This window comes from Oratosquilla oratoria, chromosome 20 (assembly GCF_046742065.1).
Source record: "Oratosquilla oratoria isolate Oo_2021 chromosome 20, ASM4674206v1, whole genome shotgun sequence".
In the NCBI taxonomy this organism is placed as follows: domain Eukaryota; kingdom Metazoa; phylum Arthropoda; class Malacostraca; order Stomatopoda; family Squillidae; genus Oratosquilla; species Oratosquilla oratoria.
The window spans coordinates 2,057,580-2,075,079 of record NC_134796.1 but is presented as its reverse complement, the minus strand read 5'-3'; the positions used below and the strand labels follow the sequence as shown (position 1 = coordinate 2,075,079).

Here is a 17,500-nt window from a genome sequence, read left to right as displayed (position 1 = left end):
GAGGAAGAGGAGGGGGAATTACATGAAAAGAAAGAAGGAGGAGGAGGGAGGAAGAGGAGGAGGAATTACGTGAAAAGGAAGAAGGAGGAGGAGAAGGAATTACATGAAAAGGAAGAAGGAGGAGGAGGGAGGAAGAGGAGGAGGAATTATATAGAAAGGAAGAAGGAGGAGGAGGGAGGAAGAGGAGGAGGAATTACATAAAAAGGAAGAAGGAAGAGGAGGGAGGAAGAGGAGAAGGAATTACATGAAAAGGAAGAAGGAGGAGGAGGGAGGAAGAGGAGGAAGAAATACATAAAAAGAAAGATGGAGAAGGAGGGAGGAAGAGGAGGAGAAAAGGAGGAAAAGGAAGAAGAGAGGAAAGAGGAGGAGATAGGAAGGAGAGGAAGGCAGACAGGAAAAGGGAGAATAGGGGAAGGTAGAGGAGGGGAGGAGGAAAAGAAAAAAGGGAGAAAAAGAGAAATTAGAGGAGGGTAGAGAGGAGAGTGGGAGGAGAATGAGAGGGGAGAGGAAGAGAGGGGAGTGGAGTGGAAGGGAAGGTAGGGGAGGGGAAGAGAATGGAGGACTGGGTTAGGTTAGGTTAGGTTAGGTTAGATTAGGTTAGGTTGGGTTAGGTTAGGTAAGGTTAGGTTAGGTTAGGAGAGGGAAAGAGAATGGAGGACTGGGTTAGGTTAGGTTAGGTTAGGTTAGGTTAGGTTTAAGTAGGTTAGGTTAGGCTAGGTTTAAGTTAGGTTAGGTTAGTTTTAAGTTAGGTTAGGTTAGGTTTAAGTTAGGTTAGGTTAGGTTAGGTTAGACAAAAAAAGAGAATGGAGGACTGAGTATTAGAAAAATGAAGAGGATGATTATGAAAAAGAGTGATCAAAGTAGTAGTAGGGAAAAGAAAGGGAAGGAGGAAAAAGCTTAGGGAAGGGGATGTGAGGGTGAGGAAAAGGGGAAGGAGATGAATAGGAGCAGTTTATCATTACGTGTCTGATTCTCTGTTTCCAAAAGTTACTTAAACCATTTCGCTAGTCGAAGGGAGGAGGGACAACCTGAGAGCCAGATAGGGTCTGAATAAATCGATTTTGATACCAACAACCTCAGAACCAAATAAATCGATTTTGATACCAACTGCCTCCGTTTTCTTTTACATCCAATTTACACGGAATGCAACGTCCGGCAGTAACTGTCACTTACCCTGGCTGTCCGAGCATATAGGGCAAAGGCAACGGCTTTGCCACGGATGCAGACTCTTCATTTTTTGTTGCAAAAATTGTCTTTATGTGTTCGTGCGTGTATTAGCCTGAGACTGCATCTGTCACCAGTTTATAGTAGTAGGAGAAGAGTGGCAGCTGGATGTGAGGTCTCCTTATTTGGAAATATAGAGGAAACACAGTTGAAGTTGATGGAAGGAGAACTTACCCCCTATCTGGAGACTCACTGTGGTATTCTTGAAAAAAATTATTTCCCTTACAAGAATTTATATAAGATTTATACAAAGAAAGATTTTTTTTAAAGAATATTACCGTAAGATTCTTACGGTGGTATTCTTAAAAAAAGTGTTTTCCAATCCAAGAATTTATATAAGATTTATAGAAGGAAAGATTTATATAAGGAAAGATTTTTTTAAGAGTACTACCGTAAGAATCTTACGGTGATATTCTTAAAAAAGTCTTTCCCTTCCAAGAATTTATATAAGATTTATATAAGGCAAGATTTATATAAGGATTTTTTTTAAAGAATATTACCGTAAGATTCTTACGGTGGTATTCTTAAAAAAAAAAAGTCTTTCGCTTCCAAGAGTTTATTTAAGATTTATACAAGGAAATAATTTTTTAAGAATACCGCCGTGAGTGTCCCCCATTCAGGGCTACACCTCCACATGCAGGTGAAATTGTTGATGGGCTTTGAAGAAGGGCAGAAGGGAGATGGCCATTTGTTGGTCCCGTTCAATGGTCCCTCACAAAATTCAAACACACTACATAAACTTTGTACATGTGCCTCCACCTGTGTGTGTGTATATATGTGTGTGTGTGCGCATGCGCATGTATGTGTCTGTATATGTTTGTATGTATATGTGCATGTGTGGTATGCGTACATGTATGTGTGTGTGTGTGTGTGTGTGTGCGTACATGTGTGTGGGGGGATGTGCGCGCGCGTGTGTCCTTGTTTGTTCGTATGTACTATATGTATGTGTGTGCATGTGTGTGCGTGCACGCGCATGTGTATGTATGTGCGCAAGAGTAAAAAAATATAAGGCTTTCAGAACTACAAGACCAAATTCAGTCACTGTTCTAGTCATGAGAATGAGACAGGTATGTAAGGTTGCATGAGGAGAGGAGATATGATGTGCGCAATGCTGCCTTATTTTTTTTTTTTAATAAGACCGATTTTTGTATGTGAATGCGCTGTAACTTTTGGTGACGGGCCCAGCCCCATACTCAGAAGTTCCTGTAGTCTATACACACCACGATAACCACGTGGCATGGAACGCGCGTCATGTCGCCCACGACCTGACGCTTCTCTGACAGTGCGACCCTGCTTGACCCGACCTAACCTAATCCAGTGCAATTATGTAATTACGCACCACGGGTGACTACCCACGCGGTATATATATCGGCTCCTGCCGCATGTAAAACCAGTTCACTCGTACCTTACAATAAAGGATACGAACTCACCAAAACCTCTTTCTCTTCCCACAGTTGCATCGCCACAAGTCGGAAGGCTCACTGGTCAGGAGACCCAGTAATCAGAAAGCCCACTACAGTCGGAGGGGCCCGCTAGCCAGAAAAATGGCAAGATAAATTGTAAAAAAAAAAAAAAAAGAGGAAAATTTTTGCTCTCAGCCCTAGGAATACATGATAAAGGGTAGTTGAGTAAGTTGAAATTCCAAGCAGAACATAGATATTTTCTGATTTCATTGAACCACTTTCTATATATGAATATAATGTGCTAGCTTATTGTACACTCTGAACGCCATTTGAATGATAAAATATATATCATCTAAATATACCTTATAAGAAGAATTAAATATTTAAAATATACTTCATGAAATATACTAACCTAATCTAACCTAAAGTTCTGTTAATTACGGCAGTACTTTTCATTTAAATTATACCATAATTAACATTTAAAAAAGATTCTGACTAATAGACCTTCTGACAAATTCCTCCGAGCATAAGGCGGACCCCCTTGTGACAGTTCTGTTTGGACCTAAACCTCGTTTGGTGAAAAGAGATAATGGAATGCATATATAAATGTACTTCCGCTATCCCATTTGGCAGTAGATGTCCTTATACTGGATATGTTTGGCATACACATAAACATGAATACATAAAGAATGAACAAACCTGCAGGTGAGTCAGTGTTCCGTGGCTCAGCTTATCACTTTCACTCTTCAGAACTAAAATACAAAATCAGGGAGCAAGAATAAGAGACGATACGTTTTTGGCACCAATAGAACTTTAATAATCAAGAAATGCAAACGACGTGTGTTCAAGGAAAGCCCAACTCGACCATCATCTGTACACCGGTTCAACCACGCGGAGGTACTTTCCGACGTTGACGAGTCCTTTGGTGATCCGCGACCACACGCTCAGGAGGAAGGCCAGGAACACTATGACACCGAAGAACATGTATATGATGTACGGAATAACCATCTTGTTCACGCCCACCCACAGTCTGTCCCCGAGGCAACTGTGGTCAGTGGTCAAAAAAGTACTCAAGAGGACGTATATGGCCGTGGCCACATCCCAGCGGAGGATCGGGGCGAAGATGATGAATCCTAGCAGGATGTACAGAACGAGTATCGCAAAGTAGAAGTACCAGGGTATCCGGGCGGCATTCCGGCAGTATATGATCTTAGGGAAGAGGCTTCTGTCTATTGGGATGGAACCCTCCGGAGGACGAATGTTCTGGATCTGGAGCTGCTCCTCCTGCTGCTGCGGCTGCTGGTCTTCGGGCGGACGGTGGCCGTTGAGGCCCGTCTGCCTCCTTCTTCGCCTGTTGCCGCCCCTGGCGTTGCCGTTCTCGTCACTCCCGTACATCTCCGGCGAAGTGGAGGACCCGGCGCTGCTGCTCGGGGTTCGGTGGCGCCCTCTACCCCTCTTGTGGTCCCGCAACGTGGCATCCATATCAGGAACTCGTTTGGTCTGCGTCAGGGAGCCCTGCGCTGGAGTGACGCGGTTGCTCGAACTGGCGGAGGCGCTACTGGCTGGGGCGCCGCCGAAGGAAGACGATTTGGAGTCGAGTCTCGGGGAGAAAGTGTCTGGGAGGCTGTAGGCCCCCTGGCTGAGGGACCGCTGGTGTTCCCGCCGGACCTCCTCGGAGGACTCTGGAGGTGGCGGAGGTGGAGGGATGGACGACGGTTCCAAGGTGCTGATGGCTGATTCAGCTCTGTCCGTGTACTGACGGGGGTGCGTGTCGAACACACGTCCACAGCCGCCCTTGCCACAACCGCAACGCCACGACCAGAGGCGCCCTAGACCGAGGCGGAAGGTCCTCGCGGCGCTGAGGACCACTAGGAGGACCAATGGAGCGCCCACCACCGTGAAGAGGACCGTGAAGACTCTGGAGAAGCCTGTTCGGACCACCATTCCGCCTGGACCTGATGGAAAGAAAGATATAATATTTGACCTATTAAAAGACCATTGACCTCTATCAAATATTCTGTTCAGGTAATACAATCTAATTCAGCGTGTGTCCTTCTGGATGCTTAAGAGTTAAAACATATTCAACTAACCCGTCGCTTGTAACTTCTGGTTACCGCCAGAAGAATTTGTTCAGTAGTAAAGGATTAAGAAAGTCTCGGTTAACACATTAAGGCCCATTGCCCTTTTGCAAATTTTGTTTAGTCTAACGTCAATCGATTTTCTCTCTATCCCTTTCCCCGTCTCCCTCTTCCTCTTTCCCTTTTCTTTCTTCGAACTCCATCCCCTTTCTCCCGTTACCCTTTCCTCTTCCTTTTTCCATTTTCCAGTCCTTTCTCTGTCTTCTTCCCCTTTTCTTTCTCCCCCTCTCCAATCTCCTCTTCCAATCTCCAGTTCAATTCCTCTCCAAGTCCTACCAATAAGAGTAGTTAAGGAAGCGGAGTAGAGGAGGGCTCCCGTTAGGGTCCACGTCGGTGCCCTGGACACGTAACCGGCCCTAGCCGCCTCCAGGACCTTGGCCTCCAGGCGTTCCATGTAAGCTTCGATCTTTGCCCGCCATACCCAATCGTAGGGTCGAACCTGCCGAAGAAGAAGAAGAGAAAGTGGGTAAGACGTCATTGGAATTGGCGTGGGGTGCTTGTAGGCTTAAGGGGCATTTAGACGGCCAAACGGTTTGACAAACCCGGTTTGTCAAACATGTGTTTGAAGTGATGTTTGACCGTGTGAATAGGGTATTTGGTTGCCAAACACGTTCGACAAACGTGTTTGACGATCAAATGCTCCATTCACACGGTCAAACATCACTTCAAACACTTGTCTGACAAACCGCGTTTGTCAAACTGTTTGACCGTGTAAATGGCCCTTTAAAGACAGGATAACAGACAGATGGGCAGACAGTTGGACAGAGAGATTACCAGACAGGTAAATACACAGACACATAGACTGAATGACATGTAGATATGCGAGGTATAGGAAGACAGACATAAACAGTAAGACAGTCACAGGCACACACAAAGAAGCAGACAGGTAGACAGTCACGCAAAGGCACAGACAGACAGAAAGATGGACAAATAGACAGGTAGAGACAGGCAGGCAGACAGATATAGACAGACTGGCAGATAGGCAGACAGACGGGCAGCCAAGCAGACAGACGGACAGACAGACAGACAGACAGACAGACAGACAGACAAACAGACAGACAGACAGACAGACAGACAGACAGACAGTAAAAAAACGTACATACACACAGATACAGATGGACAGACGAATAGACAGACAGACGAACAGACGAAAAGACAGGGACAAACTGACAGGGACGAGCAGGCAAATAGACAGAAACGAACAGATGAACAGACAGGGACGAACAGACGAACAGACAAACAGACGAACAAACAGATAGACGAAGAGACAGACGAACAAACAGATAGACAGACGAACAGACATATAGACAGAGGAACAGACGGGTAAACAGACAAACAAACAGACGAACCGACGAACGGACAGATAGACGAACAGACAGATAGACAGACAAAAGAACAGACGGACATAGACAGAAGAACAGATAGGCAGACGAACAGATAGACAGACAGATAGACAGACGAACAGACAGATAGACGAACAGACGAACAGACAGATAGACGAATAGATAAACAGACGGACAGACAGACGAACAGACAGATAGACGAACAGATAGAAAAGCAGGTGACAGACGAACGGATAAACAGACGAACAGATAGACAGACGAACAGATAGATAGACGAACAGACATATAGACAAAGGAACAGACAGATAGACGAAAGACAGATAGACAGACGAACAGACGAGCACAGACAGACAGACAGACAGACAGACAGACAGACAGACAGACAGACAGACAGACAGACAGACAGACAGACAGACAGACAGACAGACAAACAGACAGACAGACAGACAGACAGACAGACAGACATACAAATAGACAGACATACGAACACAGACAGACAGACAGACGAACACAGACACGCAGACGAACACAGGCAGACGAACAGATAGATAGGCGAACAGATAGAGAGACGAACAGACAGACGAACAGGCACAGACCAACAGACAGACCAACAGACAGACGAACAGACAGACAGAAATATAGAGACAGTCTGTCTGTCTGACTGAGAGATAAACCGACAGATAGATGGACAGGTAGACGTACAGATAGATAAACGAACAGACAGACAGAGACAGATAGACTGTCTATCTGTCTGACAGACAGGTAGACGGATAGATGGACGGATGGACGAACGGAAGGACAGACAGACAGACGGACAGAAAAATAAGCAAAATAAAAAGACAAAGGCACAGACAGACAGAAAAATATGCAGACAGAAAAACAGACAGACAGACAAGACTAAAGACCGAAAAGAATCACAGGGGGGCAAAGATACAGACAAACAGCCAGACAACCAGCCAGTCAGCCAGGCAAAGGCATAGATAGACAGACAGACAGAAAAGTAGGCAGGCAGTCAGACATACAGATATACAGACAGCTTGACAGACAAGATGTTAAGTAGAGACACACAGAGGCAAGGAAACAGAATAAACAAAGATACAGACAAATATACAGACAAATAGAAAGGTAAGGTTACAGGGAGACAGGCAGACAGACAAACAGACCGACAGACACAGACAAACAGGTAAATTCACAAGCAGAAAGATAGAAGACAGACAGAAAGACATACAGACAAATGGGATGACAGTAAAGAAGAGATATAAGCACAGACAGAAAGATACACAGACAGACACAAACACGTACATACACACGCGCCGCACACACACACACACACACACACACACACACACACACACACACACACACACACACACACACACACACACACACACACACACACACACACACACACACACACACACACACACACACACACACACACACACACACACACACACACACACACACACACACACACACACACACACACAGACACTCACACACACACACACACACACACACACACACACACACACACACACACACACACACACACACACACACACACACACACACACACACACACACACACACATACACACACACACACACACACACGCACACACGCACGCACGCACGCACGCATACACACACATACACACACACACACACACATACACACACACACACACACACACACACACACACACACACACACTCACACACACACACACACACACACACACACACACACACACACACACACACACACACACACACACACGACACACACACACACACACACACACACACACACACACACACACACACACACACACACACACACACACACACACACACACACACACACACACACACAGCATACACACACATACACACACACACACACACACACACACACACACACACACACACACACACACACACACACACACACACACACACACACACACACACACACACACACACACACACACACACACACACGAGCGTGCCCAGTATCCCTATGAATTCGTTCTAATACACATCAGACGATTTTATTCATTTTAGAGAGGACCTTTGAGCGCTGAAATATTAAAGAAAAATATATTTGAAGACATCAGCTGCCGACAAACATGGCAAAGGATATAACGTGTGATGACAAAGCTCTTTAGGAAAAGTTCTCACAAGCGAGACATTGATAAAGACCTCGCCATCAAATTGTTACCTTACAGAGATCTGGATTAAGCCATCAAAGGACAGTGTCACCAATTAAGTATTTTACTCTGAAGGGACGGAGAGGGGGGGGGTCGCCGAATTTATGAAGCGGCCTTGCTGTGGATGTGCTGTGTCTTGCGACACTGCTTCTGACCCAGGGCAAGTGGACAGGATGCAGGGATGACCCGTCATCCAGGAGGTGCCAAGATAAGAGGGAGGGAGAAGGGTAGAGGGGAGTGGAATATATAGGAAATGGAATGGGTGGGAGTGGTTTCTATGCCTTTTTCTTTTTGGCTACCCCCAGTGTAAGGGGGAAAAGCCTTTGGTATATGTATGTACTCTGAAGGAGAAAACCTGAAGGGTTGGGAGGCTGAAGAAGTGTTACTCCTAAAGCGTTCTATCTCGACGCGGTCCAACCTACCTGCCTGAGTTCGGTGGCCAGTTCGATGACAAGGTCGTTCCTGAAGGCGGCCATGTTCTCCCTCGTGGTTCTTTCGGGCGGACCTTCGACGGCTGCCAGGACCACGGCGCCCACGACCCACCACGCCACAACCACGATCGCCAACCCTAGCTGTTGGAAAAAGAAAAAGTCACCAGATGTCATAAAAGGAATTACTAGTTAGTCTGTTGATAAAGGGAGGCTTACTAGTCAGTCTGTTGATAAAGAGAGGCTTACTAGTCAGTCTGTTGATAAAGAGAGGCTTACTAGTCAGTCTGTTGATAAAGAGAGGCTTACTAGTCAGTCTGTTGATAAAGAGAAGCTTACTAGTCAGTCTGGTGATAAAGAGAGGCTTACTAGTCATTCTGTTGATAAAGAGAGGCTTATTATTCAGTCTGTTGATAAAAGGGGGTAAGGAAAGAACGAGCGGACGTTTCGGCGGTATCTCGCTCGTTTCTCATCACACATCGTCTCTACCGTGATCACCAACTCGAGCTGTTTGGGGCGAGTCGCAAAAGAGTGATGTCAATAAAGGAGTAATTGGTGAACTTGTTAAGTACTGGGAATACGCGTCTTGGCCGTACATAGCCGCACACACCATTCTCCTTCCGCTTCGTTCAACCTTCACGTTGCCGTCACGACCCCGAAGCCCAGACGTTGGAGAAGTGACAGAAATTTGATGATTTAGGTGGATGGAGGTAAATGGCAATGTGAGTAATGAATGACAACATCATGAAGAGAGAGAGAGAGAGAGAGAGAGAGAGAGAGAGAGAGAGAGAGAGAGAGAGAGAGAGAGAGAGAGAGAGAGAGAGAGAGAGAGAGAGAGAGAGAGAGAGAGAGAGAGAGAGAGAGAGAGAGAGAGAGAGAGAGAGAGAGAGAGAGAGAGAGAGAGAGAGAGAGAGAGAGAGAGAGAGAGAGAGAGAGAGGGACAGAAAGTGTGAGAAAGAAAGGGGAAGTGTGAGAAAGAGAGAGGTGTGAGAAAGAAAGGGGAAGTGTGAGAAAGAGAGAGGTGTGAGAAAGAGTGAAAAAGAGAGAGAAAGAGAGAGAGAGTGAGAGAGAGAGACAGAGTGAGAAAGAGTGAGAAAGAGAAAGAGAAAGAGAAAGAGAAAGGGAGAGAAAAAGAGAGATAGAAAGAAAGAGAGAGAGAGAGAGAGAAAGGGAAAGGGAAAGAGAGGGGGAGGGAGGGAGATGTAATGTGGGAAAGAGAGAAATAATTGTAGATAGAGTTTCCGACAGGATTACCGTGGTAAAAGTTCACGACAACAGGCCTTGAGGGTACTGACTTTTGTATGCAAGCCTTACGAATTGGTTAACACGTGTTGGGTTTTATGTCTTCCATAACAGTGACAATCCTGCCCTGACTGATTTGCTGTCGACACTTCTCTTCGCAGTCCCCTTGTTCGGACCTGAATTCGGTTCCGAACACACAGGGCAAAGGTGATGTCACCTTGCACACTGTTTATATGTCACCCAGGGCTGTGGACAAGATGCAAGTATGACCCGTCATCCAGGAGGTGCCAAGATGAGGGGGAGGGAAGAGGGTGGAGGGGAGTGGAGTATGTAGGGGATGGAATGGGTGGGAGTGGTTTCTATGCCTTTGTCTTTTTGGCTACCTCACGTGTAAGAGGGAAAAAAGCCTTTGGTATATGTATATATGTAACTTCTTTGGGATATATAAAAATCTGTCATGTATTATACGGATGATTTTATTGTGATATGTATGATAAATCCTGCCTCGGCTCTCCTATTTATAGATGTGAACGGGGCTTTTGGCTTATGTATGTATGTATCATACATTGCCCAAATTGAATTTGAAGCTAAGGAATGAACCAATTACGGCCAAATTTCTTAATTTCTCTTAACTTACGACGTCGTTTCGATAAGGTTACCATGGACAGGGGACGCTTCCATTAAAGCGTAGGAAAGATATACAACGTGTGTACCGTCCCGCGGCTCAGAGAGCGTGTGGGGCGTCTCGGGCCAAGGGTCGTAATATACGACCTCAGAAATTATGTAAAGATACTCTTAGTCTGGGTAGAGCATTTAATCCTTTTGCTGTGTCTTATGATCTAAGTTGTTTTCTTTAGTTACTTCCAATCGATTTGATTAAGCTGAATAAAACCTCCCTCTATATTGATATATATACATATACATATACATATACATATACATATACATATACATATACATATACATATACATATACATATACATATACATATACATATATACATATACATATACATATACATATACATATACATATACATATATACATATACATATACATATATACATATACATATACATATACATATACATATACATATACATATATATATATATATATATATATATATATTATATATTTTATATATACATATATATATATATATATATATATATATTTATACGTATATATATATATATATATATATATATATATATATATATATATATATATATATATATATATATATACATACATTGTGTTGCGCTTGTACTACGATAAGATGTATTTTTTGTCCATGAAATTGGATAAATAACTGTCACATCGATATTCACTAATTGAAAACCCCAGCCTCATCGTGGCTGGCAATGATCCTAGAGGCCCTACTACACATCTCTCTGAGAAGAAAGATGGAAGTGTTGTGTTGATGTGGGACTACTTCTCTGCCATCTGATGAAAACAGAAGAGAATAGTCGCCGGTTGCGAGTTAGAGGTGAAGGGGTTGAGTGGTTTTGAAAATGAAGGTGACCCTGACACTTGTCTTGGAGGTTTTCTACTAGCAAATACATGTCATTGATCCCTGAAACTGTGTCAGGGACATAGTACTATTACGAAGAAATTAAATTGTAGCAAATTTCGATGACAGTGACGAGAAGATGTCGTCACAATAGCAGGGTGTCACATAAATGATGTCATCTAAGCTAGAAAGGAAGTGACGATAGAAAAAGTCCATATCATTCTTTCACCTAAGAACTTGCCTATAGAAATACTTTCTATTTAGGAAACTGTAATTTTATAACACATTTGTAAATGTACACTTTAAACCCACTATCGGAGAAATAATATCAGAGGTACAGGAGATCCGTATATTTCGACTACTATCTGCAGTCCTCTTCATTCTGTTGAAGAGGACTACAGATAGTAGTCGAAATATACGGATTTCCTGTACTTCTGATATCATTTCTCCGATAGTGGGTTTAAAGTGTACTTTCTATTTAGTTAAACTTGGCAGAGATTTATCAAAATAAGAATGATATCGAACGTTGGAGTTTTACTTCTGTGGACATTCAGACCTGGCCGATGATATGTTAGAGCTATGTGAATATATCACTCACATTTAGACACTTCATGTTTTGAAGTTGTATCTCTATATACAATAGTTCCCTTAAACCAAAAGTGATTTTTTTATATATATAATAGTTTCAATACTGTAACAAGTGGATAATGTTTGGGTGTTTGAGTATTCGCTAGTGAATATCAATATGACACTTTGAAACATGATTGTAAACTTTAAAATCTAACAAACTCTAAGAACTATAGGCCAGTTATTTGGTAGTTTTTGACACGTACTTCTCCATCAGTTTGGAATAAAGAGTGCACAGGCAAAAGTGATTTTTTGTAAATATAATAGTTTAAGTACGGTAACAAGTAAATGATGTTTGGGTGTTTGCGTATTCGCTAGTGAATATCAATATGACACTTTGAAACATGATTGTAGACTACAAAACCCAACAAACTCTAGGAGCTTTAGGCCAGTTATTTGGTAGTTTTTGACACGTACTTCCCCATCAGTTTGGAATATACAGTGCACAGGCAAACGAATCTCAATGCTTTCAAAAGCTGAAGAACCTCCCTATTTTAACCACACCTGCGACAGGAGCGCCCTCGTCAGCATGGCGAAGGTCTTGCCTAAGAACCCTGCGTCCTGGAGGCCCTTCGTGGACGGGATGAGGTATAACCTGTAGGCCTTCGTCGTGATCAACTCCTCCTCCTCCTCATCGTCGTCTTCGTTGCCATCTCCGTCGCGCCGAGGAAGACGCTGAACCTGAACGCCGATGCTGTGGCCTCGCTGAACTCCATCTGACGCTGTCGGCGTGGCGGCGGTAGCGGTGGCGGACGTGACAGAGCTTCGGGCAGCTGGGAGGAAGTGACACGGGCAGGAACAGAAGCGGGGGTTGTGCCCTTGCATTTCTGAACCACCCTAGATGAAATAAACGAGTGAGAATTAGAACCTAGGAACAAAGAACGAACTAAAACACAACTAAGGACAAAATCGAATATACACTAAAGTCACCCCTTGACAAAATTTTCTCTAAATGCAGTTTGCAGGAAACGACAGGGAACGAAATTGGTGGAAACAAAAGTTGTCGTGCTTGTTTATATATGCCAAAGTTACATATTAAATTGTTTTCTCAACTCAAGGTGATGCCCTGAAAAGAAAACGTGAATGCATCGCTGGACGCGAATTTCTGATTCGGCGCCACACCCGCTCATCCAATCATAATTAAATTGGCGACAACCTCATACGAAGATCACGTTTCCACTTCCCAAAAATCATAATTTTCACGCTCCATCAAATTAGGGTGGGAGAGGTAAAAAACAGAAAGAAAAGCAAAAAGAAAAAGGAAAGGATGTCAAAAAAAGAAAAAGAAAAGAAAATGAATAGAAATAAAAAAGAAATAAATAAGATAAAATAAATAAATAAGTACATAAAAAACAAAATAAAAAAATAAATTAAAAATAAGTTAATAAATAAATAAACATTTATGATAAATAAATAAATGAATCAATAAATGTGTATATATAAAAATAAACAAATAAATAAATATTTAGAAATAAAATAAAATAGAAAGTGAGAAATATACTGTATATATATATATATATGTATATATATATAATATATAATATATATATATATACATATATATGTATATATATATATATACATATATGTGTGTGTACAGTATATATATATATATATATATATATATATATATATATATATATATATATATGTGTGTGTGTGTGTGTGTGTGTGTGTGTGTGTGTGTGTGTGTGTGTGTGTGTGTGTGTGTGTGTGTGTGTGTGTGTGTGACGTAAGTGGAGTAGGAAACACAGGAGTCTTAGTCCGAGTTTATTCCTGGCTAAGACTCCTGTGTTTCCTACTACACTTACGTCATCCTATCAGAATGTCTCGACATATATATACATATATATATATATATATATTATGTATATATATATATATATACTGCATATACATATATGTATATATAAAGTTTATATATATTCATACATACATACATACATATATATGTATGTGTGTATATATATATAAATATGTATATATGTATGTATATATATGTATATACATATAAATTATATATATATATATATATATATATACATATTATATATTCATATATATATATATGTATATATATATATATATATATATATATATATATATATATGTACATACATGTACATGACATTATATACACACTTTATTCAAGACGCTTATATAGTCACCTTCATTTATACCTGGTGCAGCATCATTGTAAATTATTGGACTTGACGATTTATATTACAGTAACATCAGGGTATGTATAAGCTAATGCTACTCCATTACTCCGTATGGGATGTTCACTTTAAGAATCTGATGTAATTAATTTTTGAAGGATTTTAATAATACCCCCGTGGACGAGAGTCACACGACATTCTTTTATGGCTGAAGATTAATCTCCACTCATACTTGAATTCAGATCATCTTTAAGTTATGTTATCCCTCTTTTGTAATTCTTTCTTTATTTTTTTTGTTATACCTAACCCCATCTCTTTAACACTATGTTATCTCCAAGGGGAGAAGTTCTGATTATTGAGGATGAAATAGTGATACCCCTTTACTGTTAATCGTTCATAGCGTGGCTAGGTTAGCTATATCAGCAATAATACATAACGTCAATATTTACGTTCTAACCGCTGTACCAATTATAAATGCTGGCAACTGTACTGCCTGTGCAGACGGCACTACACCGCGTTTGGAAAGGACGAGAATGCATCAATGGAATCTTCACTGTTGAGAAGAGTTGAGTCGGTTGTTGTAGTAATATGTCAATTTATTATTATTTACTATTTACCTGTTTGTTTATTATCTAATTATACCTATGCATTTATTTATGTATTTATTTGTTATTTACATTATTGTGGTTTTTATTTATTATTTTATTATCATTATGATTTTTTTCGCATCCGACCTAGATATGGACCAAAAGGTCTCCTGTCGGCATGCTCCGCCTTTGTAATCCTTTGTTAACTCACGTTTGGGTGATTAAGGGTAAATCTAGCGGAGTTCTTGACGATGTTGGAGTATTGCGAAGCGACGCTGGAAGCTCTAGACGTTTTATCACCAACCACCTGTGAGGAGAAAGGGTGGACGAGAGGGGGAAGAGGAGAAGTTAAAGATATGCAGAGATTGGGAAGAAAAATAAAGAGGAGATTTGGAGGAAGGGAGAGAAGGAGACACGAAGGCGGGGCAGTATGGTGATACGAATGAAAACAGAGAAAGAAAATTTGACGAAATTTAGGAATGTGATTAGGGGTGATTGAGTGATATAAAAGAATGGAAACGGGGAATTTGGAAGAAAAGATGGACGAGGTTTGGAGAGAAGTAGGAGAAAATAGATGGAGAGAGATGGAGGATGAAGGAGAAAGAGGGAGAATTGTTGGGAGATAGAGAGACGGAGAAAAGAGAAGAGGGAGGGGAGAAAAAATCGTGAGTTTGAACAGCAGCACATATGATGATATATAGTAATAATAAACATTGCCTCGATTTCCACTCTCTGGAAACCTACAGCCCCACCATGACCTGTAAAGATCCGTGGGCTATCTCACTAATCTTCACTCAAAAAAAGAACGCTGATCATTTAAGTTCTACTATTTCTCCTTTTTGCTACCCTCCAGAAATATCTCCTTTATTACCTCTATGACTCCATTACTTTAGCGCGATATTGTTCCAAAGAATTGAGGAGCAGACTGTCGGAGATTAAACACAAGACACAGGTAACTGTAGCGAGCGGATCTGTTGACATCGCATTCGACGTTCAACGTAACTTCACGACGTAATGAAACTCGATGAGTACAGTTGTAATTTCTTATTTTCTTGAAGAATCCCTACCGTCCTAGGAGTGTACTTTTGTTCCAATTCTGGCTCCTGGTAATTTATTCCAGTGAGTTCTGTGGGACACCTTCAGTCAGGAGAAGGTTATGAAGACGACTGCGGTCATTCTACCACTTACTAGTGGGAAAGATTTCACATGGGTCTGGCGTCAACCAAAGTAGAATTGACAATTCTCGTACTTTAACGAATAATTCGAAATGCTTTAACCGCAATCCAGGGCATTCCTTACTATCTCAAATAATATGAAATGATATACGGTGGTATTCTTAAAAAAAATCTTTCCTTTCCAAGAATTTATACAAGATTTATACAAGGAAAGATTTATATAAAGAGAGATTTTTTAAGTATGCCACCGTAAGGTTCTTACGGTGGTATTCTGAAAAAAAAATCACTTCCAAGGATTTATATAGGATTTATATAAGGAAATATTTACATAAGGAAAGACTATTTTTCAGAATACCACCGATAGTCTCATAATATTAGTCTCATAATTTCATTCAGTCCTGTTGGTTTGCCTCATCCGAAGGAAATCAATTGGCTTTAGTCAGATTAAGATCTGTACCGTAGTCACATGAAAACAACGCACCTGTTTTTTAGATAAACGTTGGACTAAAGACCCATCTCTATTTTGCCCCGTCCGGACACCTAGCGGCAGTTCTCGTAAACTCGGCATAAATTCCACTCCCTCGCCTTGAAAACGGACACAATTCCAATCAGAGAACCCTGCTCTCCGGAATACAGAAGTAGATTCAATAGGGTCAAGTGGAAATAACCTTCCGTCCATTCTCTCTCCAGTGTCGCAGAACTTAATGGTCAATTTCCTTTCTTGGGGAAAAACAAGGAATATTTTCACCTGATGAAATAGAAAGGGGAAAACAACATTTTCGACGAATTTCTGGTATCTAATCCATTTTACACCGAGTTGCATTTTCTCTATCATACCGGCTGCTGCCAGTTTATTCTATTAATTTTTGTAACATTTCTTTGGGACCTTGATCTCACTCTTCCGTATCAGGAACCACTTTTTATCTGATTCTGGTTGCTGGCATTCATCTGCACGGCGCCTCTTTTGCGAAGGGATCAGAACTTCGACAACAAATATTATTTCGATGAGACGATTGCCATTGCAATAGATTGCAATGGCAAGCTATGCCGTGACCTTTCGGTACTAAACGAGGTTAAAATAGATTGAAATAAGAAAAACACACAAACAGGTAAGTAAACAAAACAGTTAATTGCCAATTATTAGAATATACTACTTACCTGTTTACCCAAATGTATATATAAAAACAATGAATTATGCTACCTTCTGTCCCCATTGACTACACGGTTGGTGAAATTGGGTCTTCTTACTTCGAGAAGAGCCTACTCCCATTGAGTACACGGTTGGTGAAATTGGGTCTTCTTACTTCGAGAAGAGCCTACTCCCATTGACTACACGGTTGGTGAAATTAGGTCTTCTTATTTCGAGAAGAGCCTACTCCCATTGACTACACGGTTGGTGAAATTGGGTCTTCCTACTTCGGGAAGAGCCTACTCCCGTTGA

The 17,500-nt window shown here is 41.6% G+C and overlaps 1 protein-coding gene across 1 annotated transcript in view; it reads right to left on the bottom strand.

Annotated features, from left to right (window-relative positions):
- Positions 1-3,087: 3,087 nt before the first annotated feature.
- The window catches only part of LOC143036028 (uncharacterized), a 177,349-nt gene continuing 162,936 nt past the window's right edge, over positions 3,088-17,500 (bottom strand). Inside the window, exons 7-11 of the mRNA XM_076203285.1 lie at positions 15,096-15,191; positions 12,643-12,975; positions 8,747-8,896; positions 5,042-5,204; positions 3,088-4,582 (exon numbers count right to left, since the gene is read on the bottom strand). Coding sequence (XP_076059400.1) covers positions 3,495-4,582; positions 5,042-5,204; positions 8,747-8,896; positions 12,643-12,975; positions 15,096-15,191 — 1,830 coding nt within the window. The 3' untranslated portion in view covers positions 3,088-3,494. The remainder of the gene's footprint in view (positions 4,583-5,041; positions 5,205-8,746; positions 8,897-12,642; positions 12,976-15,095; positions 15,192-17,500) is intronic.